Below are 24,451 nucleotides of genomic sequence, written 5' to 3'. Positions count from 1 at the left end.
TGTTGTCCATTTAAAAAGTATGATTAATTTGAAAATAGAAAGTCCACACCTAGAATTTTTTCAGTAAATCATCTATCCTGATTTTGTTAAGGCAGTGATATATGCTTTTAAAATTGAGAAAGGTGGTCAATATGACAAATTGCAAGCTTTCCAGAAGACCTCATTTTGTGTAGCACAACGTAAGAGCTTTGCAATGTCAAACCAAAGTTGTTATATGGTCTTGATCCAATGCCTACTGATGTCAACGTAAAGACTCATTGATTTCAGTGGGCTTCACGTCATGATTTGTAGGGCTAGATAAGGATCTTTAAAGCCAGAGCTGCATTAATATTGGGGGTGAAGGGGAGGAACAGGGGACCAGAATGCTGAAACAGAAGGCTTCCAAGAATATGCTCTGAAGCAGTATTACACCATCTCTTAGAAGGTACTCTCACTACTCGCAGCCTATTTCCATTAGTTGGTGTCTTAAAGGGAATGGGTAGGGCATGTTGCCATGCCGTGACTCCTTTGAGGTCTTTCTTGCTGGCCTATTGCTCCCATTGACTCAAAGTGCACAAGCATGGAGATTTTGATTACCCCAGTTCAGGTGAAGGACAGCTTACTTCTTTTTTGTGCAGCTTTACAGGGCCAGTGAAAATCTGACCGCCCAAGCTTCTTGTGATGCCAGGCACCTTAATTGCACACATGCAATTCTAATAAAATTTCATGTGAGTTGTGACTGTGCATCCAGGATGGAATTCATCTCCTGGTTTGTGATGCTTTAATTCAGAATCAAATATTCATGCACCTCAGGGTTAAACGAGGATAAGAAATTACCATAACGGACACTGGCAATGTGGGAAGCAAAACTATTCAGCAGAAAGGTCAACCAACCAGGAAAGCCAATTAGGAAAATTACTGTAAGTATACTGTTGCACCTAACAGTAAAAGCTGAAAGGTCTCCTGCAGCCTGCACCCTACAATTTAAAGGGGTTCCAAAGCATTTTAGTACCGCATACTCCCAGAGACCCAACTTCAGATGGGGAGACTAGTAGGTGGGGGAATCACTGGGCTTTTAGTACGTACTTTAGGATTGTAAATTTTTCAGATGCCAAACCACGCAAGGGGCATTCCACAGCCTAAACCTAGCTAGTCTTCCTAATAATTACTGTTGTAAAGGAAGGTAGAGGCTGACTTTTTAGCTGAATGAATTTGTTCATCAGATTCATACTAAGCTTTGGTAATTAGAATAGGACTCCTCGTTGTCAGTAAATCCCTTTCTATCTTCCACGTCCCCCAAAACTGTCCTTATTGAATGCATCCCCAGTTCTGATTTTGAAAGTTTTCTTATTAACAGCCATAATAAGTAGTGGGTGAAATCCGCAATAATGTATAGAGGAAAGCAATGACCCAAAGTGTGTCTTCAACATAAAAATGGCCACACTGGGGCAGACCAATGGTCCATCAACCCAGAATCCTGTCTTCTGACAGTAGACAGTGTCAGACGCTTCAGAGGGAATGGACAGAAAATGGCAATATCAAGTAGTCCCTCTCCTGTCATCCCGTCCCAGCTTCTGGCAGTCAGAGGTTTAAGGACACCCAGGCTGTGGGGTTGTGTCCTTGACTATCTTGGCTAATATAGTCATGACCTATCCTCCGTGAACTTATCTAATTATTTTTTTGCACCCAGCTATACTTTTAACCTTCACAGCATCCTCTCGTGATGAGTTCCACAGGTTGACTGTGCATTGTGTGAAGTAGTACTTCCTTTTGTTTGTTTTAAACCTGCTGTCTTCCCTTTGGTGGACATACAACTGTTGCATGCAACACAGATTGGCCACAAAATCCTTTGGTCTGAGACATTCACTGTGGCTATTGTGTTGCTGTCAGTGTGCAGCAGAATGCCTCTTCTGACAGATGGGACCAGAGCATGCACAGCATCAGACAGTACATTAGCCTTCATAGATTCCCAAGGTCAGAAGGGACCATTTTGATCATCTAGTCTGACCTCCTGTATAATAAAAGCCATAGAATTTCCCCAAAACAATCCCTAGACCATAACTTTTAGAAGAAACATCCAATCTTGATGTAGAAATTGTCAGTGAGGGAGAATCCATCGAGGCCCTTGGTAGATTGTTCCATTGGTTAATTACTCTCACCATTAAAAATTTACACCTTATTTCCAGTCTGAATTTGTCTAGCTTCAACTTTCAGCCATTGTGTCATGTTGTATCTTATTCTGCTAAACTGAAGAGCCCATTATTAAATATTTTTCCCCAACTATAGACTGGAATCAAGTCACCTCTTAACCTTCTCTTTGTTAAGCTAAATAGACTGAGATCCTTGAGTCGAGCATTACAAGGCATGTTTTCTAATCCTTTCTTCATTCTCGTGGTTCTTCTTTAAACCCTGTCCAATTTATCAACATCTTTCTAGTATTGTGGGCACCAGATAATCCCTATACCTACTCAAGGTTCCTTTTGTGTCCTTAGCAATCCAGACCAACCAACATATACTAATCTACATTAACATAGTGTTTTCCTAAGCCTGCAGGATGTATTGTTGTTGTTACTATTATTTGTATTGTGGTAGTGCCTAGTAGCCCCATTCATGAACCAGGAATCTATATTATGCTAGGTGCTGTACAGACGCAGCATAAAAATAAGGGCCCCTACCCTGTAGAGCTTACACTGTGTCCTAGGTCAGCTAAGACTAGATGGACTTCAAAATTAAAATAATTGAACCAAGTATCTGGAACAGCTTGTATATGAATGGACACACCTATCTGCCGCATCTGGAAAACAGTCACCTATTGTAGAAGACAAACTAAAGATATTGATATAGAAGCTGGTCATCTAAAGTTAATTTTCTAGGTCTTTTTGTAGGAATAGAAAACCCTGACCTAATTTCTTTTGTTTGTTTTCTGAATCGATCCCAAGATGACTGGATCCTACAGGTAAAGGAGAGAAGTTCAAGATAAAGCCCTTCGGAGCCAAGAATGACTGCAAGAGATGGCTCTCACCCTTATCCTGAAATTATCTGCTTACGTAACTTTAAGGACAGGCTGCTATGAGAATGAGAGGTCTTTTGCTCAACTAGGAAAAAGCTGCTATTTTATCCAGGATTTTTCTTCCCTCTCACAGCAGTAGAGTGCCACGTGTAAGCCAACGAGGATGCTACTGAAAGATCAGGGTTTTAGATATCCAGTGTCCCTGAAGATTGTTATACCCAGCAACCCTGAAGGAATGCAAACCTTTATATACCTAAAAAAAAAAAACTGAAGCAGCTCTGAAACTCATAAGACTTCAGCAGAAAAACTTAGCTCTGCGAAAGTCTTAAGGCATTTTTAATGTTAAATTAAGCCGGTGTGTAATTAAAATGGCAATACTATTTGTTAAATGAACGGTATTTAAATAATTAATTTTCTTGTTAGTTATGTAGTGTGTGCTTAGCTTCAGTGAGTATATGTTAATTAATGGGGAGCATCTCCTGTAATAATTTCATGACAATCTAACCTTTGATGATCCTGATTTAGGTCGGTTCTCTATTGTCTGGAGTATGAACTAATTAAAGGGGGAAGGGGAAGCTCTGTGAAATGCCATTTATAACCTTTTCATGTAGATGGACTCTTGCGCGTTCAGTCTCCTTTTCTCCTCTTATGATCCTAAATAGTCCTCCTGACTACAAGCCAGATTGTCAAGGCCAGTCATGGTGGCACAAAAAGATCACAACTTGGCTGCAGAGTATGAACAGAAACTTTCCTTGCTGGAGGGGAACTCTGTGCTGTATGAAAGTATACGCAGTGGAGGCCCTTTGTCTTTGCCCTCTGTCCCCACACTCGCAGTGGATGAGATGAGTCTGGGATGGAACTGTGCACATGTGGGATAGGAAGGAGGTGTGTCAATCGTTTATGCCTGTCCTTCACTGCCGTAGGGGCCACTGGTGATTCTATGCCAGTGGCTCTCAGAGGAGCTCTTCTCAGAATCTGAGGCGCTTTGGTGCAAGATGGGACCTGGCCATAGTTAATTTTATTTAATATTAAATACAATAAGAAAATTTTAGAGCACTTGAAAAATTCTTTCCTAGAAAGAAAACGGGGGCATTTTAAAAAGGGAGGCTATCTGTTAGCTTGATATATTATTTTACCACTGTCATTCAGCTGGGAACCACTCAGATTATTCCTGTATAGTTACTATTATTTCTGTGATAAGTTTTATGATTGGACCTTTGTTCCATTTTTAACTATGACAATCACCAATCTAGTCACTCTGCCTTCAGCAGGGTATTGGACATAGTTCAGTGTGTTAAGGAACAATATTAAATATGGAGATTTCCTCTAATTACGCATTTGGCAACAGATTGCTTTCCCAATACTTTACCTGTGTAAGGTACCTAAGTAAGCAATATTATATAGAGCATATTATATCCAGAAAAGGCAGTGAAAGAACGTAAAGGTTGTAAAACAAAACATTCAAAAATTAAGAAATGCAAGAATTAAGCTTCTTGTGCAGACTGATTTGTCCCCCCCTTTCCCCATTTCTGTATGCATTATGATAATCTTCTGCACGCCTTTGCTCCTATCCCGGTCTGCACGTCCCCAAACTCCTGTTCCTAATCCCTTCCCCTCAGGTTTCTTTTCCCTATCTCTCCCCTTTAGGGTTGCCACTTTTCTAATTGCTGGTAACCAGACCCCTGAGGCCCCAACTCTGCTCCGCCCCTTCCTCAAAGCCCCACCCCTTTCTCCACCTCTTCCCCCAAGGACACGCCCCCTTCTCCACCTCTTTTGACTTTCCAGTCAAAAACCGGACATCTGGCAACCCTAAGTGGCACCTAGACATAGAAGCGAAAAACCCGGTCTGCCCGGGTAAAACCTGGATGGATGGCAACCCTCCCTGCCCCATTCCTCATCTCTCTGCATTTCAGTGACCCTGCTTACGCCACTTTCTCTTTGCTGTCTGGCTGCTGGTAGAGGGGGCACTGAGAACACAGCAGAGACAGTCTACCTGCTCTGGTTTCCTATGCCTGGTACCACAGTGGATATTAGCTGCCAGGAGGAGCAGTTGCAGGGAAAGTCCTGCTCAGGCCCTGTGGCTTTCGGCTGGAGCATGCTCAGTCACTCTGTTGGAATGGCACACGCACCGTCTCACTGGCCTATAGGAAGGGTTGGAGCATGTACAGTGTGGGTAGAATCTTCTGAGAATTTTGTTGCAAGATTCTAAGTCTCTACTAACCGTGTGTTGAGTGTTGTCAGAGGCTTATAACTTGGCCAGCTTTGCACAGGGATGACAAAAGGCACATCCCTGAGGCTAGGACAACCCTCCTGCCAAATTTCAAGTTCTTACTCCACAGTACGGAGGAACCAGCCTTTCAAAATGAGACAATTGTAAAACCGTCGTTTTATTGTTGGCAAAACGTATTTTCCCCTAACCTCGTTCTTGGAAACAACTGAACCATTGTTGCCGAGATGCTATTTTTTAAAAAAAATCGAGGCCATTGCTACCTGTGCTGCCTCTAAGTTAGGCATGCATGCCTTGGACGCAGACATTAAGCAAAACGCAGCCTCCCGTCTTATCTGTTTTTCACACTTTAAAAATCTGTACATGGAATACATTGATATTAAGGTCCGTGATCCAGTATTTCTACATACTTGGTGTAAAAAAAGTATGAAGTGGAATATACAGCCCTTTTTGGTATGGACTGAGATCAAGAAACGTTTTGAGATTCCCAAAGACAGTAAGAAAAAAAGGAGGTTTTAACCTCACCAACTGGAAATTCAGTAACGGGGCAGCTGTAATGGGATGTGTCTAGCGGTAGTCATATTTTGCAGAAACTCAGACCAGCAGCACTACACGGCAAAGCACTGAAGCAATCTATTGCTCTCATTTTATTCTTTCCAACATGATGTATGGCTAAGACACTTTGCTCCCTCAGGAGATCATACAACGAACTCTCATGGGGAATCACTCTGAAAATACATTAAAGGGCAATCAGATATCGAGGTATAATGTCAAAATACTCGCTGGCTTTCTAGATATAAGTGCTACAGGTTTCTTCCAAGACAGGAAGATGCTAGCTTTAAAGATGGAGCTGATACACCCTGGAGAGTTTATGCAGGCCATGACACTACTGAATTTGAAGAGCTCAGAATTAAATTTAATAGGTCTTCATGGGATTTCTATATGTGCCCACAAGTTAGATATTTCCTAGGCATGGATACTAAGGGAGAAACGGTATAATTGGGTGTAACAGAGTGGCTTGCTCCGTGGGCTGGGGAGCTTGGGACTAAGCCAGACCTGATGGGCCACATCTAGGTTGAATCTTGTGGTCCCAGGATAAAAATTGCAGGAAGTTGCAGCGAAGAGGGGGAAGCCCAAAAACTGCAGCTAGGTCTGCAGATGCACTGCAGGGAGCAAGTAGTCTCCTGCAGGACTCTGTGTCAGCAGGGGGAAAGTGCAAGAAGCAGGAGAGAGTGAGGAAAACTCTCCAGGCAGAGAGGCCTGGGGTGGGAGAGACCCTGTTCAAGAAGCAGGAGAGAGACTGGAAAGGCCTGTGAGAAGGGACAAACTTCAGACAAGGGGTACTGGAAAACAGACAGATCCTCAGAGAGGAGAGAGGTGCATCCAGCTGAAACTGGGGTGAATATGATGTAAGTTTGTGTTCTATTTTTAAAGAGTTTCTTTTATTTTGGACTACTGGTAGAGCGAGAGACTAACCTAAAACTGGGGCCTGTAGGGCCAGCTGTATCCGGTGACTACATCAATAATATCCCTTGTGGAGGTTGGTTGAACTATGAGTTCTTAGAGTGCCCTGAAGGAGTGGGGGAAACTGAGGCAGGGGGCTATAAAGCAGCTTCTGGCCATGAGGGGATGCTTAGGTGGTGGCTGCATGATATTGCAATGGGGAAGAATTATTTGGAAGAGACTCTCGGATGTCAGTCTAACCCAACTCAGCTCCTAGCGCTAGAGTATAATTTCTCTTTTTGTAAAACAATCACAAATGTATTGCTTAAGTTGGTGTTTCTCTACTCATTAACCTCAAGACCCTAAGAAAAATGTAAGATCTCAAATCCAGAGTTAATAAATGGCAAAAAACACTTGAATTCTTCTTTAAAAATCTATTTGCAAGACTTGTAGCAAATGCTATACTTTGACCTCCATAGACATTGCTATTTTCCATCAATTTTGAACAAATCAATTCAGATATTTCCAAATAGGATTTTCAGTCACCATTGTCACGCTGTCTGGTGTGGTTCACGACCGTGAGTGCCAGCCTCAGGGCAGACTGTCAAAAAGCTGGGCAGACACCCCAAACTAGTGGTGTGTTCTATAATTAGATTTCACCAACCTGTTAACAAATGTAAATTTCTGGATCACGGTAACAGAACCCAGGCAAGCTAGACTTAGTGAGAAATGGTCACATGTACGCACACACACTCACAAAATATTCAGGTTGCTCCCCATCCCAAGAGCCCAGTCATTTACCCCAGATCAATTTATACCTTGCGCTTGCACTCCTAGCCAATCCTATAGTAAACTAACGATTTATTAATTGGAAAAAGAAATGAGAGAATTATTTACAGGTTAGCAGGCAGCATATAAGCACAAATGAGTTCCTAGGTGCTGGAACTATGGATGCGGGGGAGTGCTTCTACACCTTCTGGCTTGAAGTGGTTTCCCTCATATACAGGGTTTACAGTTTGATTCAATTGCTCTCTGCACCCCCCACTAAAAAAACTGTTCCAGCACCCTTGAATGAGTCTGCCAAAAGATGCCAGAGTTGTAATAATCTGGCAGCACTGAATGTCTTTTAGGTCTAATCCAGGTTAACCCTGGGGATATTTTAGCTCCAGCCCTTGTAAGGGGCCAAACAGCAAAGAGAGAACCATTTCTTCTTGTGAGCATCTTTGTATGTCCTTTCCCCAGAGTTCAAATCGATGGGTCAAGTGTTCCTGCACATTACTACTTCTTGGATGGATGGGGCAATCGACAAAGTTTTTTGTCCTACAATGGGCCATTTAATTTTGATAGTCCTTCTTATTGGCCAGGGGAACCACTCTTCCTGCCTACATTCACAAGTTCAGAGCAGACATTTTTACCATTATAAAGCAAAACTTTCTTATTACCTTATAGCCTGGGATACAGACATTACAAGTGAGATTAATGCATGCAGCAACTTACAAACATTATATAGACTCTAAACACATTTTTACAAGTCTAACACCTATCTTGAACAATACTAATATATAGATGAGCTGATCTGGTTTCCAGCTATGAATCTGTCAGTGCTCAGGTGATGCCTACAGAGTTGGCACCCGGTCTGCCAGCGTCACAACCACCACTCAAAACATCATTTATAGTGCTGCCCCCTGCCAGTTTGACATTGTTCTGCCACATCTTGGATTCCATGTTGGCAATTGCCTGAGTGTTTAAATCTCCCCAATATATAATCTGAGAATTGATCTTTAGAACCTAATTTATTATTTAAGAGCACAGATCATGATTTCTCTGGTTGGCAAAAAAATTATCCTATATCTGCTGACTTTACCAAAAAAGTCCACATACAGAAGTGTCAACAGAAAGTCCAAATCTACCATATGAAATACAAAATCATGGATCAGCAACCCCAAAGAAACATTCCATAAACTATGCAGTTCTATGTATGTTTATATATGTATACATATAAATCTCCTGGGACTTTACTAAATGATAGATTAATTAACTGCTACTTTAAATTCCAGCAAAAAAATTCATAATTACATTCAAGCCAATCAGTCTGTTGCTGAAGTTATTAGTGTTTTGTATTTCAATTTACAAAGATCATATGGGTATAAGGAACCGTTTGCTTCAGAATTTCTAACTGCTATATTGAATGTCATAAGTCATAATGTGGTTTTCAGGTTCTTTCTGAAGCAGTCTAACACACAGCTGATGGCAAAATCATAGCTGAGCCCTTCATTTATCTTGAGTGCAATTATTTTGGTTTCGTTTTTGGGGTTTTTTTAGAAGTCTAGCGAAGGTGCCATTTTTCTTAACAAATCTGAATTAAAGCTGTAACTTCAGTACGTTGGACTATGTTTTCCATGACTGACAGGCAGCTCCTGTGATGATGCACCATTTGCTTCTGGATCCATCCACAGAAAAACTGTTTTTCATGATCTGTGTCCTGAAATCCATCGCTGTGTTCAAACTTGAGGGAGTTTCCATTGACACTTGTACTGTATATCTGCCAAACCACTGATGCTCAGAAGGGCTTAAGATCATAATTTCATCAACGTTGAAGTAAAAGAAGAATATTCATCCTGGGAAAAGACAACATAGGATTTGTTTTGAGACACATTTCATGTGTGTGAGAGAGAGGGGCAGTGTTTAGACACTGTCTCTAAATTGAGTCTTTTCTCCCACAAACAAAGTCAGCATTAGTTATGTATTTCTCATAATTATGGATGGATTGACAAAGGCATTTAAGGGAATTAGGTACCCAAATACCATTGAATCTCTCTTAAGCTTCTTTGAAAATCGGAGTTTGTTTATCAATTATCATACAGGTTATATAATGTATGGAATAGCTAAAGCATTTTAAAAAATATATTTGCCAACAGTTACTACACAACTGTGTCTGACCTACCATAATTTCCTCTATACTTAGAGAAAAACTGGAAACTGGTTGCTCAGATACCACCTTTGTGTGCTCCAGATCAACACTACTGTTCACCTCAACCGCTGCATCAGTATCGACCTACTTGGTACTGCAGGAATTCTGCTACTCCAGGGACTTGTTAGTGTTAGACAAGCTGGAGTTCACACAGCTTATGAGTACCGAATGATTCTCAGTAGTGACACCCCAGCAATTATCCTTGCTTCCCAGTACCACATGATTCTCTGCTCTTTTTTCCTGGGGTCCGTCCACTGGAAGACATTTAGGAGAGGATGAAGGAGAGACATTAAATCAGTCTCCTCCCTATCAGTATGGGATTCCCCTCCGCATCATTCCAGGAACCCATGCTTTGACAAGGATCCTTGTCCACAGCAGGGATGGTGGCAACCACCCCCTCTCTGATATGGGCCCCTCGACAACAGCAAAACTGGGATCCTTGCATGGTGTATTGGCTGCAATTTGCACCAGGAAATTAGGGTTTCACAGTCTCCTCCACCAAGCTCCCAGCACAAGGAGTCCCTTGAAGAACAGGAGACCAGGGCAGATAAAAAGGCCACCCCACAAACATTCATTTTATTCTTGTCTCTGGACAATGCAATCATGTCTCCATGACCATCAATGGCTGATGACTTTTGCCAATTCCAGGACCTTGTGAAGAGGGTGGCTGATACCTCTTGAGGAGATTAAAGACTCACAATACAAGCTCGTTGACATCCTGCAATTGGCAACACCCACCTGGGTTGTGTTACCCATTAATGAAGCGCCCCAGGATCCATCAAAGACTTTGTGGCAAACTCCAGCTGCCATCCCGCCAACTTGTAAATGGGCAGACAGGAAATATTATGTTCTCCCCAAGGATTCAGAATGTTTGTTTTCTCACCCCGACCTAATTCCTGGGGGGAGGAGGGGTTGGATGCCATAAACGATGGGGTAAACAGCATTACTCCAGGTCTATCCCTTATGATAAGGACCAGAAGAGGTTAGACCTTTTGGGCTGAAAGGCATATCCATATGAGACCTTCCATTTTGGATTGCAAACTATCAGGTGTTTGTGGCCAAGTATGACTTCAGGAATTACATCAAGTTTGCAACCTTTATTGAACATCTTCCACAGGAGCATAGAGAGTACTTCCAGGCCATCATTAAACAGGGTCAGTTATTAGCCAGAACCTGTCTCCAAGAGTCCTTCGATGCTGCAAATACTGCCACTAGATCCACCACCACAGTGGTTGTCATGTGTGGGATGTCGTGGCTCTAGCTGTCCTGAGAGAGGTTCAGAATACTGTTGAAGACCTCCAAATTGATGGTCAAAAGCACTTCTTAGGAACTATGGATGAGCCTCTGCATATGCTGAAGGATGCCAGGGCCACATTGAGGTCTCTGGGTATATATGCTTCTATGAGCAGTAGAAGATTTGGCAGTTCTCTGGATTTCAGAGCCACTGAACCCACTAGAAAGAGACAAAAATTACAGAGGAAGAGAGCTCCTCCCCCTCTTTCAGTGAGTACCCAGTCATCATCAAAACAACAACTTTGACAGGTTGGTCAAGGACTCGACTCCTTCTCACCTCTAGTTTGCAAGCTGCAACCTTTTGCCTACCTTCCCACTTCTAAAGACTGCCTTTCCCATTTCCAACAGGCCTGGTGGTGGATTACAACAGACAAGTAGGTCATGGAGATTAAAATACTATGCTACATTATCCACTTTACATCCCTCCCTCCCTCCCACCCCCCTTCCCTGTCCCTCTTCAGGGATCCTTCTCATGAGACTACACCGAGTCATGGAGAATAGGTCCATCAATGGCTATTAGCAAAGATGGTGAGGGACAAACTCCATGCTCTGGGTGTCCTAAGATTCTACCTGCCAGAATCTGGGAGCAAACAACAGAAAATGTATCACTCCGTAACTGCCCTGTTCTGTTCATTTCCTCTGAAGCTCCTGGCATTGACAACTGTTGGAAGACAGGATGCTGGGCTAGATGGACCATTGGTCTGACCCAATATGGCTGTTCTTATGTTCTTATAGCCATTATACCATTTATTTACATATTTTATGTTTATGAATTAGAGTAAAAAAGTCTCATTGCAAAATTATCCTGGAATGTTGTTTCAAATCCTGTCCTTGTATTTCTGGCTGTCTTTTTCCCTCCAGCAGATCAAAGTAGTTTCAGGGCTTGCTTATTTTGTACAAAACGTCTGTTACACTAAAATGTTTTCTACATCATCATCCTAGCTCAGCAACTCACAAACATCAATTTATTTACCCTCACACAATGTTGCTGTTATCCCTGTTTTACAGATGGGGAACAGATGCCTGAATTCAATAAAGCACATGCTTAATTTTAAGCAAAGGCTTACGGGCCAGTTTTTAAGGTATTTAGGTGATGAACTCTCATTAAAATCACTGGGAATTAGGCACCTAAATACTTTTTAAAAAATCTGGGCCTACATGCTTTCCTGAATCAGGGCCAGAAATTAAGTAACTTGTCCCAGGTCAAACAGAGTCTGTGTGACAGAGCCAAGAACAGAACACAATTTGCTTAAGTGCCTTTACGACAAGTCTGTCTTTTTTCAATGAACGTTAAAAAAATAAAATCCACAGTGTTTGTGAAACATCAGTTGTCCTAATTGTTTGTTGATCTGTTGTTCTGAATCAAAGACAAAAATTTCTCTTATTTTACTCCATTTCACTAGGTTTCCTTTGTGTCAGAACAAAAGAACAATTAAAGATCTGAAGTAACAACCTCCTCTCTTGTTTCTCATTGACAGAATTTACTTTGACTTTCCTTTTCCAAACTACTTGTGCTCAGCTAGCATTAATTACAATTAGAGTTTCTGGTTTTAGATTTTAACTGATAGAATTCCCCTGAATTTGTTTTCACAGTGTGGCATCTTGAAAATAAGCATTGAAAATAATTGATTTTAGTAATTCCATTTCTTTAGGTTGTTCAGCTTGTCTGTCAGATTACATCCTAGAGTGTGTTGCTGAGAAGTTAAACAATACATCTAGGTAGGCAAAACTACTACTGAATTCAACAGGGCCAGGATTTCACCCACAGTTGTCATTCAAAATGACCCCAATCCTGATAAGCATTTCTCAGCACTTCCACAATAAAATCTATTTGATGATGATCTAGAGATGGAAGGTGCTGAAAAATCTAGGTTGCAGTTTATAGTTTTTCCTCTGTTAAACAACAGAGAGCATTTTCCAAACTGAAAATTGTCACTGGGAGGAGGTAAATTTGCACTAAAGATCTTTGGAAATTAATTTGAATTGTTTTTTTTTTATAAGCTGGTAAAAATGAAATTCACACCTCGAAGAACTACATAAAATGAAAAATGAATTTCAGAGAAAATAAACCCAGAAATCTTGACACCTTAATTACAGCTAAGGAGTAAAATACAAGGGTGGCAGAGAGACAGTAAAGTTCTGCTTCTAATACTACTTTCTCTCTTCTGGAATCAAAATAGTCTGGTGACAGGATGTTTTAGGGGATTGAGAATATGATACAGAGCTTTCCACCTCTAGATCACTGGTCTGAATCTGGCTGAGGCCAATAATAGCTGCAAGTTGGCTTTGTTCAATAGTCTTTGTGAAAAACCTTCCTTTATCTTGTTCCCTGCAACACCTATAAGTAGCCACTTAGGTTTTTTTAACGTGCTCTGTGCTTTTCATCTACATCAGTAATATTTAGCCAATTAGAAGAAAGATTAATTGGGGCCTTATAGGTATTTGGCAACATGCAGGTTCAGCAGTGCTTAAATGCCTGCTGAATAGGGATGCATTTACGTGCTTGAAGTGCCTAGCTGAATCGGGGTTTTAATCATAATTGATCAGGATGGAAATAATGTAGAGGTTACCTTTCATTTGTTGGATTTGCATGTTTTCAGCCTCCAGTGCTGCCTTACCATTCACCATATTTGCCAGCTGAGGAGACAGTTTATTATTAATATTTCTTACTGTAGTGCCTAAGTGCCTTAGTCATGTACCAGAACTCCATAGTATTAGGCGCTGTGAAAACACAGAACAAAAAGTTGATTGCTAGCCACTAACTTTTATGTAATATAAAGAGGAAGAGAGGAGGGAAAGAGAGAGAGAGAGAGAGGAAGAAGATCCAGAGTTACAATAATTAGATTTTTGGAGTGTTTTTTTGTTTCATCCTTCCATTTGCTTGTTTACCGATTGTCTGCAGCGAAGGCTAGAAAACCAAATCTTTTCCTCAAAAGATATCGCCCCAGACCAAATAAATAGCAGACGTGTGGTTTGGCCCTTGAAATATCTATTTATCCATGGAACATGAGCCAGACTTTTTGCATTTATTTGAGACAGCTAGATTGTGTACCCGTTACCTTAGCATTGTAACATTAGTGAGCAATACAAGTGCTTTCCAACCTGATGTAAGGGTTGCCTGTGGTAGACCCTACTGCTTATTGAGCAAGTGAGCATAGCCGGTGGCTCTGTGTTGAGGGTGAATACCCACTGGTAGGAGCTTACATTGTCACCAGTAAGGTTCTTCTTACTGACCTGCTCAGTCCCTACAGTCCTGGGAAAAATAGGAACTTGATGCTCCCTGCGGAGAGCCAATGCCCAGAGATAAGACAGAGAGAGGTGGGAAGTGGGTAGATCCTGGCTTTGCACACTCAACAAGCGGAGCAGTGGTGATTGTTTTGTATTGGTGAGGGGGTGGTAGCAAGGGATCATCCTCCATTTTGGCATGTGAGGCTCTGGACGGCAGGGCTGCAGTGAACCGCAGGCTCTGGCTGCTCTTGTGTCAAGTAATGTTTAAATAAAACTAACTGACCTGGTAAATGCAAGCTCTCCATGGCTTAATAAAGAAAACAACGTACTTTGTAGGCTGGCCAGCTTACTTAGCCAGGAGTACAGCTGGGACTAAGCTGTATCATGACAATGGTAGTAATAATTTATTCCTCTCAGAGGGCAAGAGGAAGGAGCAGGGGTGGATTGGGATTCTCTGAGGTGGCAGGTTTTGTTCTCTGGTGTGATTATGTGAACTGTGTGTTAGAAATCTTTATTGTCACTATTATTATTCACTTATTTTCACTACTTCAGCCTGTTTGTTTCCTTTGTGCATTCTTCTCATCTTGGCCAATGAAAATCAATAACGTTCATTTTGCTTTTGTTTATAGCCAGTGTCACTTTTGCATGCTTGTTGCTGCCGTGCCTGGGTGGTTAGCAATGCAGAGTGCGTTTACTGCTTTAAAACCAGTCGTCATTGGGATTTAAAGCACAAATCATGGACATCAGATGTCTATTAGTTTGGCAAAAGATTGGTTTTACAAAATCTAATTTTAAGACATTTCTGTTTATCATTTCCTTTTAATCTCAACATCTGATTTATTGCCATTGAGGAACACGCTTGTGATATTACATTTTTAAAAAGATTGTGTGCAGAGAGAAGATTGAGGACAATGGGAAATTGGTATGTGGATTAATGTACCTGATATGAGCCCTGAGGAAGGTGCTTTACCTGCAGAATCGGAGCGTATAAGGTGTAATCCACTGAGCGAGAGTAAAATGAATATACTTTTTTCCTGAACACTTCCAGGGAATAATAGAAGATGGGGGTGGGGGGTGGAAGCTTTTTCTCTTCCCTGCTGATCTGACCTACATATATTTGCTGTGCCTTGCCCTCTACACACTGCTGCCTTGACAAGTAAATGTGCATTATACACTATAAGTTTTCCCTTCTGCTGGCTTGTATGTGTAAGGAAAACACCAATCATTTGGGACTCATGGTTCAGAGAACACTGAAGTCTCACAGACTGAATATTAATGGGGGATGAATATTTGTCTCCTGTTAATATATCCGACTCCTATCCTTTGCCTTGACAAACATTTAAAGCTAGCTTGTAAAGAGTTAAACTTTCCATGTTCTAATAGGTTTGCTGCTTTTTTCTCCTAGAAACATGCACTGTTTCTCCTTTAAAAATAAATAAATAAAATAAACAACAAAAACCTAACAAGCCAAGTCAGAGAAGCGGCCGCCTCTGACTCTTGTCTCCTCAGAAGAGTCTTCCCATCTGCTTTTCACCACCCAAGCATCTGTTGTCATGGTTGTGTGAACATCATCCCTCCTCCCTCAACGAAGGAGGGTTTTCAGGTCTTTTAATTAAAATCTATACTTTAAAAAAAAAGTCACCCGGATATAGGGAGGCAACTTCTCATGAATGCATGTTATTGGGCTGCCAGGTTGTGTTTACTTCAGAATGAACACCACTGTGGGTAACATCAATCTGTTTCCTCTCCCATCAGATACTGATGAAGAAGATTATGCCTCATGGTTGGGAAGTAACCATGAATAGAGCTAGCCAGGGACTTTCCATCAAAATTATTTTTTGGCTGGGAAACAGTTTCTGCAAAATCCAAATTTTCAGGGGGGAAAGGTTTTTGAATCAGGAAAATAATTAGTTTGGGGTCACTTTGATAGTAACCTGTGTCTGCCTCAGCTACTGCAATGCTTCATAGCAGTTATAGCCAAGGTGTCTCATATTCCCTTTGACCCCAGTGGGCTTACCCCTGAGGTTGAACTGGCATGGTGCTTCATGGGAGTCCCATGACTACAGTGCACCATCGGAGATGTATTTCAGCCAGGGAGCCCACCCATAAAGGAGAACAGGGATGTGAAGCAGTGTGCAGCTGTGGAGAACCAGATTGATGTTGAACAGAAAGCAGTGAATGTAGAAAGACCACCTGCTTCAGGTCATTCCTTAATTCCTTCAGTCATTCCTTTTCTATATTATGGGGACCACACAGAGAGCTGAACAGTAAGGAGATAGCCCAGCAAAATTCAGCTCCAGTTCTTATGTCCTTATACTGGACTAGCCCAGATTTTTGTGCAGCAGGGTGGTGGAGTTATGGAAAGTGTCAGCTTTGTGTGCAAGCAGTGAGAGGTTCGAGCTCCGCCTAGTCTTGGTTTGAATGGTACAAAATTCATATGACATGGTCCCTTCTGACCTTAAAAACTAGGAATCTGCACTGAAATCAATGGAAGTCTTTCTACCAACTTCAGTCAGAGTTGGATCAGATTCTGAGCAGGCTGGTGAGAACTGCATCCAAACTGGCAACGCTTGGCCTCCTGGCTGGCGGTGTCAGCCGACGTGGTCCAGGATTGCTGGTGCACCCAGAGGTGATCTCTCCAGAACTGCCGAAGAACGCTGGTGAGCCAAAAAGGGGTAAATGGCACAACCGCGACCCAAAAATACCACACCGAGTGTGTAAATAAAGGAATTCACTAACAAGTACTGTAAAACTGGTTCCTTTCAGAAGCATTGTGTGTTCCCTAAAACTGTAAAACCCCCCCACACACTGTTAAGAGCACCATGTGCAATGACTGCTAAAAGGGGGCTCTGCGGACTGCCACCACCTCAAGCGCCAGCTCTGTAGCTCCCATTGGCAGTGGTTCTTGGCTAATGGGAGCTGCGGGGGCAGTGCCTGGGGACAGGGCAGTGCGCAGAGCCGCTTGGCTGCGCCTCTGTGTAGGAGCCGGAGAGGGGACGTGCTGCTGCTTCCGGGAGCCCCCGGAGGTAAGTGCCACCTGGAGCTTGCACCCCTGACCCACGCCTGCACCCCAACCCCCTGCCCCAGCCCTGATCCCCTCCCTTTCCTCTGAACCCCTTGATCTCAGCCTGGAGCACCCTCCTGCCCCAAACCCCTCATCCCCAGCCTCTCCCCAAAGCCCACACCCCCCAGCCAGAGCCCTCACACACCCCCGCACTCCAACTCCCTGCCCTGCCCCAGCCCTGATCCCCCTCCTGCCATCCAAATGCTTTGATTCCAGCCCAGAGCACCCTCCTGCACCCCAACTCCCTCAGCCCCAGCCCCACACCAGAGCGCGCACTCCCAGCTGGAATCCTCATTCCCCCTGTCCCAGCCCGGAGCCCCCACTCACACCCTGAACCCCTCATTTCTGGCCCCACCCCAGAACCCTCACCCCCAGCACAGAGCCGTACCCCCCCTCCCACACCTCAACTGCCTGCCTCAGCCCAGAGCCCCCTCCCATACTTCAAACCCCTCGGCTCCTAACCTGGAGCCCCATCCCACACCCTGAACTCCTCATTTCTGGCCCCGCTCCAGAGCCGTGCCCATTCCCACACCCAACCCCCTGTCTCAGCCCAGAGCCCCATGCCGTCCAAACCCCTCGGCTCCACCCTGCAGGCTGGAGCCCACTCCTGCACCCCAAATCCCTCACCCCCAGCCAGAGCCCTCACCCCTTCCCTCATGCCAACCCACTGCCTCAGTCCGGAGCTCCCTCCCGCATCCTGAACTCCTCATTTGTGGCTGCACCTTCAGCTGGAGCCGTCACCCCTCCCGCACTCCAGACCCCTGAGCCAGCCTGGTGAAAATAAGCGAGTGATTGAGGGTGGGGAGAGCAAGTGACAGAGGGAGGGGGGGTATGGAGTGACCAGGGCGGGGCCTTGGAGAAGGGGTGGGGCCTCAGAGGAGGGGCAGGACAGGGGGTGGGGAAGGGTGTTCAGTTTTGGGGGAGTAGAAAGTTGGCAACCCTACTCTGAACACCAAAGCAGAACTTCTAAACAGTTTATCTTTGGAGCATAGTGTCCATATTGACTTTTGAACTGGTGGTGTCTGAATGTGCATTTTGAACGTCACTCAAGAAGTACAGGTGTGAAGAGCTAGCATCAGTGAATCAGCAGAATTGCAAAAATCTGCACATATGCAAGGCTAAGTTTAACAAGGAAGTAAATGAAAGCCATGCTAAATGAAGCACAATGGAAATTGCATTACTTTAACATTGCTTTTTTTCTTTCTTTTTTTTTTTTTTTTTTTGGCCAGGCAAATAGTGTGATAAGGGCCAAATCCTGGGAAAGAATGTATAGCCCAATTAAGTGAGTTATGCACTCACATGCTCTCAAAAGGCAGAAGGTTGAGAAATAGATATTTCAGCCCTGCTATCTTGTAGCTGATCTGTAACCAGGTCTCAGTGGGTATGTCTACATTGCAATAAAACACCTGCAGCAGGCCTGTATCAGCTGACTCAGCCTTGTGGGGCTCGGGCTGCAGAATTGCAGTGTAGATGTTCGGGCTTGGGCTTGAGCCCAGGCTCTGGGATCCTGCAAGGGCATGGGTGTTTTGCTGCAGTGTAGACTCTACCCTGTGTGCTTACAGACTGTGGGAATGGTACTGAATGTGACCTGTTTCCCCTAATGACATCCAAAAGGACACATTATGAATGGGATGGAGGTATGTTCTACGTTAAATTTGTTTTGGTCACACACACACCAGTCCTGGAACAGAGGTAGTTACAAACAGCATGCAAGACAATCCCTTCTTTCAGGAATCTCAGCATGCTTCAGAGGCACTCTGACTCCAATTACAGACCAAGGCAGAGAGCGAACTCTCCTGCAGGTGGCATAGCACCTGCTACACAGCCTTGTGCATAACAAAACTAACAGCTGCACATCTTCCCAAGACTGAATATTGGTTCACACAATCGTCCATATTGTTTCCTAGTGTGTAACGATGCCATCTATTGACACTTGCCATAATATCTTATTATGTATGTCTATATTGAACCAACAACCAGGAAATTCACAGTGGAGATGAAAACTCTTAGCATAACTGATTTGTTTAGCGTTTTCTTGGAGTTCCTACACAAATGCATAGCTCAAGGGCCAGCCCTATCCTCTGGCAGTGAGGGAAGGAAGCTTACTGGCATATCTTGTATTCACTGGTCGGACTAGAGAGGAAGGCATCTCCCACCATACATTCCCAACCCAATTCAGTTTGTGAACCAGATCCTGCTCACGCTTGAGTCCCCAGCTAAAAGGAGCTGCTTGAAACTATCCCTCGAACCTCCAAAATAAATGTAGACGATGCAATGTTTTCTGGGCAAAAATGATTTTTAATGGAGCTGGTGAACATTATGAATGTTGGATGTGATTTTTTTTCATCAAAAGTGTTCATGAGAATTTTGCCCAAAAATGGGGGGGGGCAGGAAGGCGTTATTGTGAATGCACTCCCCTTCCCCAATTTTTCCACCAGCCTTGGAACTCCTCTGAATTTTTTGAAATTTGGAAAAACTTAAGTGCCTTGCTGAATCACAGTGATCATCAGTCAATTTACATCTGTTATTTGTGTGGGCTTTTCACATGGCAACAAGGAAGACATATTTCAAAAATAGGAAAATTTGGTTATAAACTTCAAAAATTGGCAGGTGTAGTTTTTCATTTTTTGAAACTGCTTTTAATTTGTCTTTTTTTTTTAAATTGACTAGATTCCAAGTTGACAGTGCCCCTCTAATGCATCTCAACATTCAGTACATTCCTAGGGCATCAGCAGAGCAACTGAAGTCATAAGTATATTTTTAGTATTGTTTTAAGTTTAAAAAAGCAAGCAAATGAGTGGTGGGAGAGACATGTTTTTTCAGGAAATTTCTGTTTGAAGCAAAATAAACTTCTGAGATTTTGTAAACCGAACTGTCCTGTTGAAATTGAAAACCCTAATTGAATTGAAAACCAAGACGTATCTTGAAATTCATAGAATATCAGAGTTGGAAGGGACCTCAGGAGGTCACCTAGTCCAACCCCCTGCTTAAAGCAGGTCCAGTTTTTGCCCCAGATCCCTAAATGGCCCCCTCAACGATTGAACTCACAACCCTAGATTTAGCAGGCTAATGCTCAGACCACTGAGCTCTCCCTCCCCCCTTTCATGCCTGAAAGTCTTCTAATGATAATGAAGCTAGGGTCCCAGGATATAAAACAACTCTGCATAGGGCTATTGTACTATACATAGGCTTGGAAGGATTAGATCTCTATTGGTGAAGGTTGGCAAACATCCATACAAACCATACAAACACAAACTGATGACAAAAATATTTACACATAGGCAGGTAAAGAAAAATGCTCCCTTTGAACTTGGAGTCAAAATCCAGGGATTTAGACTTTTGAATTAGGCTTGTTACAAATGGACTAGCGAATGAACAATAAACAGGAATAATTCCTCACTTTAAGGATCTTTGCTCTGTATATTTTGACATGGGATGTTGACAGTTTTAATGGTTTATAAAGCTTTAACTTTTTGAATTCAATGTCTACTGTCATTAAATAATTGACTTCCCCATAATGTCATGCAGCTGTGAAAATTGAAATCTGTAAAAACAGAAAAATGCTTAAAAATAAACATTGATGATATCAATTGAAATTAAAAAAAAAATCAAAATTCTGCCAAGCTTAAACACCTCCCAACATAGCGAAATTCATTGGGTTATCAAATTCCTGTGATGACACCGTGATCTGTTTGGATGCTGAACAGATTTTGAAATTGCTCCAGAGCCTTTTTAATAACTTCACTTGCAATATAAGGATCTGACTTTAATGAGACAATATTAGGCCAGAATATGCAAAGCATATAACCCACCCTTATGTGATAGTCCGGTAGCCAACATTACATCTCTTGTCTATTACATATTTATTATTTTTATAAAGTTAATTAAAACATTTGTGCTCAATCGGGCATAAAAATAGGGCAACTGCTTCTTGATACATTGGGAACTGAAAATGTCCGAGTCCCACAAATCTATGTTGCTTTTCTTTATAATGGTAAATGTTTGATTGTATACATATCATTATTAACACACATTTTTATTAGGGTAGTGACTGGAGGCTCTATTCAGGAACTGGCCCCATTGAACAGAATTGTATGTGTGCGCATTGTTTTAGGCAGGGACTGTCTAATACTGTTTGCAATTTAAGACTCTGATCTTGCAAAGAAATGTGCACATACATAGCGTCAAGCATGTAAGTAGCCCCTTGATTTCAATCACTTAAAGTTAAGCTTATGCAGAAGTCTTTGCATGATTGGAGTCTAAATAGACACGATAGCTAAACAGTAACTGACAGACAACATGTAGGGGATTCGGAAAGTAACTCCATGCAGATGAACCCCTGTGCCACTTGAAGCCCTGCTGAAGTCTGCAGAGCTCTGGGCAAGTGTAGAGATGCTCCCATTCAAAGCTGCTTGCCCAGCTGGGACCAATTAGAACTGGTTGAAATGTTTTGAACAGAAAGGGTTGGGGATGATTATTGGTCAAACGGCCTATTTAATTGGTCTACCTTTTTTTGTCTTTGGGGGGGCTGGGGCAGTTGTGCCTTTTTTAAAAAATGTTTTTTAAACCAAAATGTTCTCAAATGTGATCAAAGTGGTCATTAACATTTTTCATTTGATTCAAGCCAGGTTTTCAGTCAACCAAATGTTTGGTAACTCATTTTGATAACAGTTTTGACAATGTTTTTGATTAAAAAGTTGGGGGGTGGAGCCAGATAAAATGGGTCCATTTCGAACACTTCAAACAGGAAAAAAAAAGTTTAATTTTATTTCAAAAATCGGTCTCACTTAGTTAAAAGTGCAAACTTGTGGTGTTTTGTTTAACTCCTCCAAACCAATTCTCTTGTCCCTTTCCCTCTCCTATGCACAGATGTCCCAACCATCTCTTCTGCCAAAATTCACTCCCATTAACCTGCCAATCCCAGAAATAGCTTCTTTTCCTATACAAAAAGCTATTTGTGCTGACACGTGTGTGTTCTCTCATTTCTGGTACGTACACAGTGCTACCTGGATTTATGGGACGACACAGCTGCAGAACCAGATTCTAATCTCAGATATGAAATGTACCACCACATATTTCAACAAGAAAGTACCCCTTAAAATATCAAACTTGAACGCATACACAATAATGCAAGTTTCAGAAAGCACCTTGTCACTGACATTAGGTGCTGGCCCTTGATTTCTGCTGTTCAAACCAGCATCAGTGTCTATATTTAAACATTTATTTTACAAGTTATTATACATAATTTGTTTTCAGCTGAGCAACTGAAATCTCAGTTGTGGCGTAGTAGCGTTGACCAACGCTGTGGAAATCATAAACATTTAATCAATTAAAAGGGAAATATTTCTAACGTGGATGTTGCTTCTGTCTCTTTCAGTCTATCCGAGAAGTCACAGGATATGTCCTGGTAGCATTGAATCAGTTTGAGTACCTCCCGTTAGAGAACCTACGCATCATTCGTGGGACAAAACTCTACGAGGACCGATATGCCTTGGAGATATTTCTTAACTACAGAAAGGATGGTAATTTTGGACTCAGGGAACTTGGCCTGAAGAACTTGACTGGTAAGGAAAACACCTATAAATAACTGATTGGTCATGGTGGCAGCTGAGCTTGCTGAATATTTATACAGATGCTTTGGATACTAGCATTATAGAGGGGCCATATGTGTACCTAGAAAGATAGGCATGTTGAAAATTTTATGTAGTTAAAAGATTTATAGATTTGTCTAATCTAGTTCCCTTTTGGGTGCCTAGAGTGGTAGCCATCTTAGTCTGTATCAGCAAAAACAATGAGGAGTTCTTGTGGCACCTTAGAGGCTAACAAATTTATTTGGGCATAGGCTTTTGTGGGCTAAAACCCACTTCATCAGATGCATGGAGTCAGAGGTGAAAGAAGCCAGTGCACCGTACTGGGGTAGCCCGGCTTCCCCAGGGGGCATTTTAAAGGGCCTGGGGCTCCCAGCAGGTGGCTGGAGCCCCAGGCCCTTTAAATTGCCTCCAGACCCCCTCTGCTAGAGGCCTGGGGTAGCAGCTGCGGGGCTCCGGCGGCTATTTAAAGGGCCCGGGGCTCCCCTGCTTCTACTGCCCCAGCCCTTTAAATAGCTGCCGGAGCCCCGCCGTTGCTACTCCAGGGCTCCGGGGGCTATTTAAAAGGACTGGAGTGCTAGAAGCAGGGGAGCTGCAGGCCCTTTAAATAGCCCCTGGAGCCCCCGCTACCCCAGGGCTCCGGCAGCTAATTAAAGGACTGGAGCAGTACAAGCAGGGAAGCCTCGGGCCCTTTAAATAGCCCCTGGAGCCCCAGGCTGCTGCTGCTACCCTGGTGGGGGAGGGGGAGGAGGAGGGGGTCACTTACCTTACAGGGTGCACTGGGGCTGGCTCTGACCCCCTCAGCCCCACCCCTTCTGCCCTAGGCCCCGCCCCTTCCAGAGCAGGCCCCAGTTTAGCGGTAAGTCACTCGACTTATTTTCACCCCTGCATGGAGTGGAACATACAGTAGGGAGGTATAAATACACAGCATATGAAAAGATGGGAGATGCCTTACCAAGTAGCGGGGTCAGTGCTAACGAGCCAATTCAATTGAGGTTGAAGTAGGCTATTCTCATCAGTTGACAAAAAGGGGTGGAAATCACTTTTGTGATGCTAATGAGGCCAATGTAAACAAAGTGGCCCATTTTTGAACAGCTGACAAGAAGGTGTGAGTATCTGCATGGGGAAATTAGTTTTTGTAGTTACCCATCCACTCCCAGTCTTTATTCAGGCCTAATTTGAGGGTGTCCAGTTTGCAAATTAATTCCAGTTCTGCAGTTTTTCTTTGGAGTCTATTTTTGAAGTTTTTTTGTTGAAGAATTGCCACTTTTAAGTCTGTTATTGAGTGTCCAGGAAGATTGAAGTGTTCTCCTACTGGTTTTTGAATGTTATAATTCCTGATGTCAAATGTGTGTCCATTTATTCTTTTGCATAGAGATTCTTTTGGTTCTGATCCAATATCTTGTGATTTCACAGTCCAAAGGATGTCACTGACTAGAAGGAATGGTCCAAATTATAGTATTGGCTAGAAGGAATTAACCTGGAAGGAAAGGTTCAATGGCTGGAAATGTAGATATGAAACAGGCTTCAAAAAGCAGGGCCAGATTTTCAGCCAGTGTAAATTGGCATAGCTGCCCTGAAGTCAACAGAGCTGCACCAGTTTACCCCAGTAGTGATCAGGACTGCTGTGTTTGGGTGGATACTACCC

General features: G+C 42.8%; 1 protein-coding gene across 6 annotated transcripts in view; it reads left to right on the top strand.

Annotated features, from left to right (window-relative positions):
* ERBB4 (erb-b2 receptor tyrosine kinase 4) overlaps window positions 1-24,451 on the top strand; it is a 974,133-nt gene that overhangs the window by 522,453 nt on the left and 427,229 nt on the right. For all 6 annotated transcript variants that reach the window (XM_073306718.2, XM_073306716.2, XM_073306720.2 and 3 more), the window contains exon 3: window positions 22,593-22,779. In XM_073306718.2, the coding sequence (XP_073162819.1) occupies window positions 22,593-22,779 (187 nt within the window). The remainder of the gene's footprint in view (window positions 1-22,592; window positions 22,780-24,451) is intronic.

Source organism: Lepidochelys kempii, chromosome 11 (genome assembly GCF_965140285.1).
Source record: "Lepidochelys kempii isolate rLepKem1 chromosome 11, rLepKem1.hap1, whole genome shotgun sequence".
NCBI classification, from domain to species: Eukaryota; Metazoa; Chordata; order Testudines; family Cheloniidae; genus Lepidochelys; species Lepidochelys kempii.
Note: the sequence above shows the minus strand (reverse complement) of the source record. Positions and strands in the feature narration are given on the sequence as shown.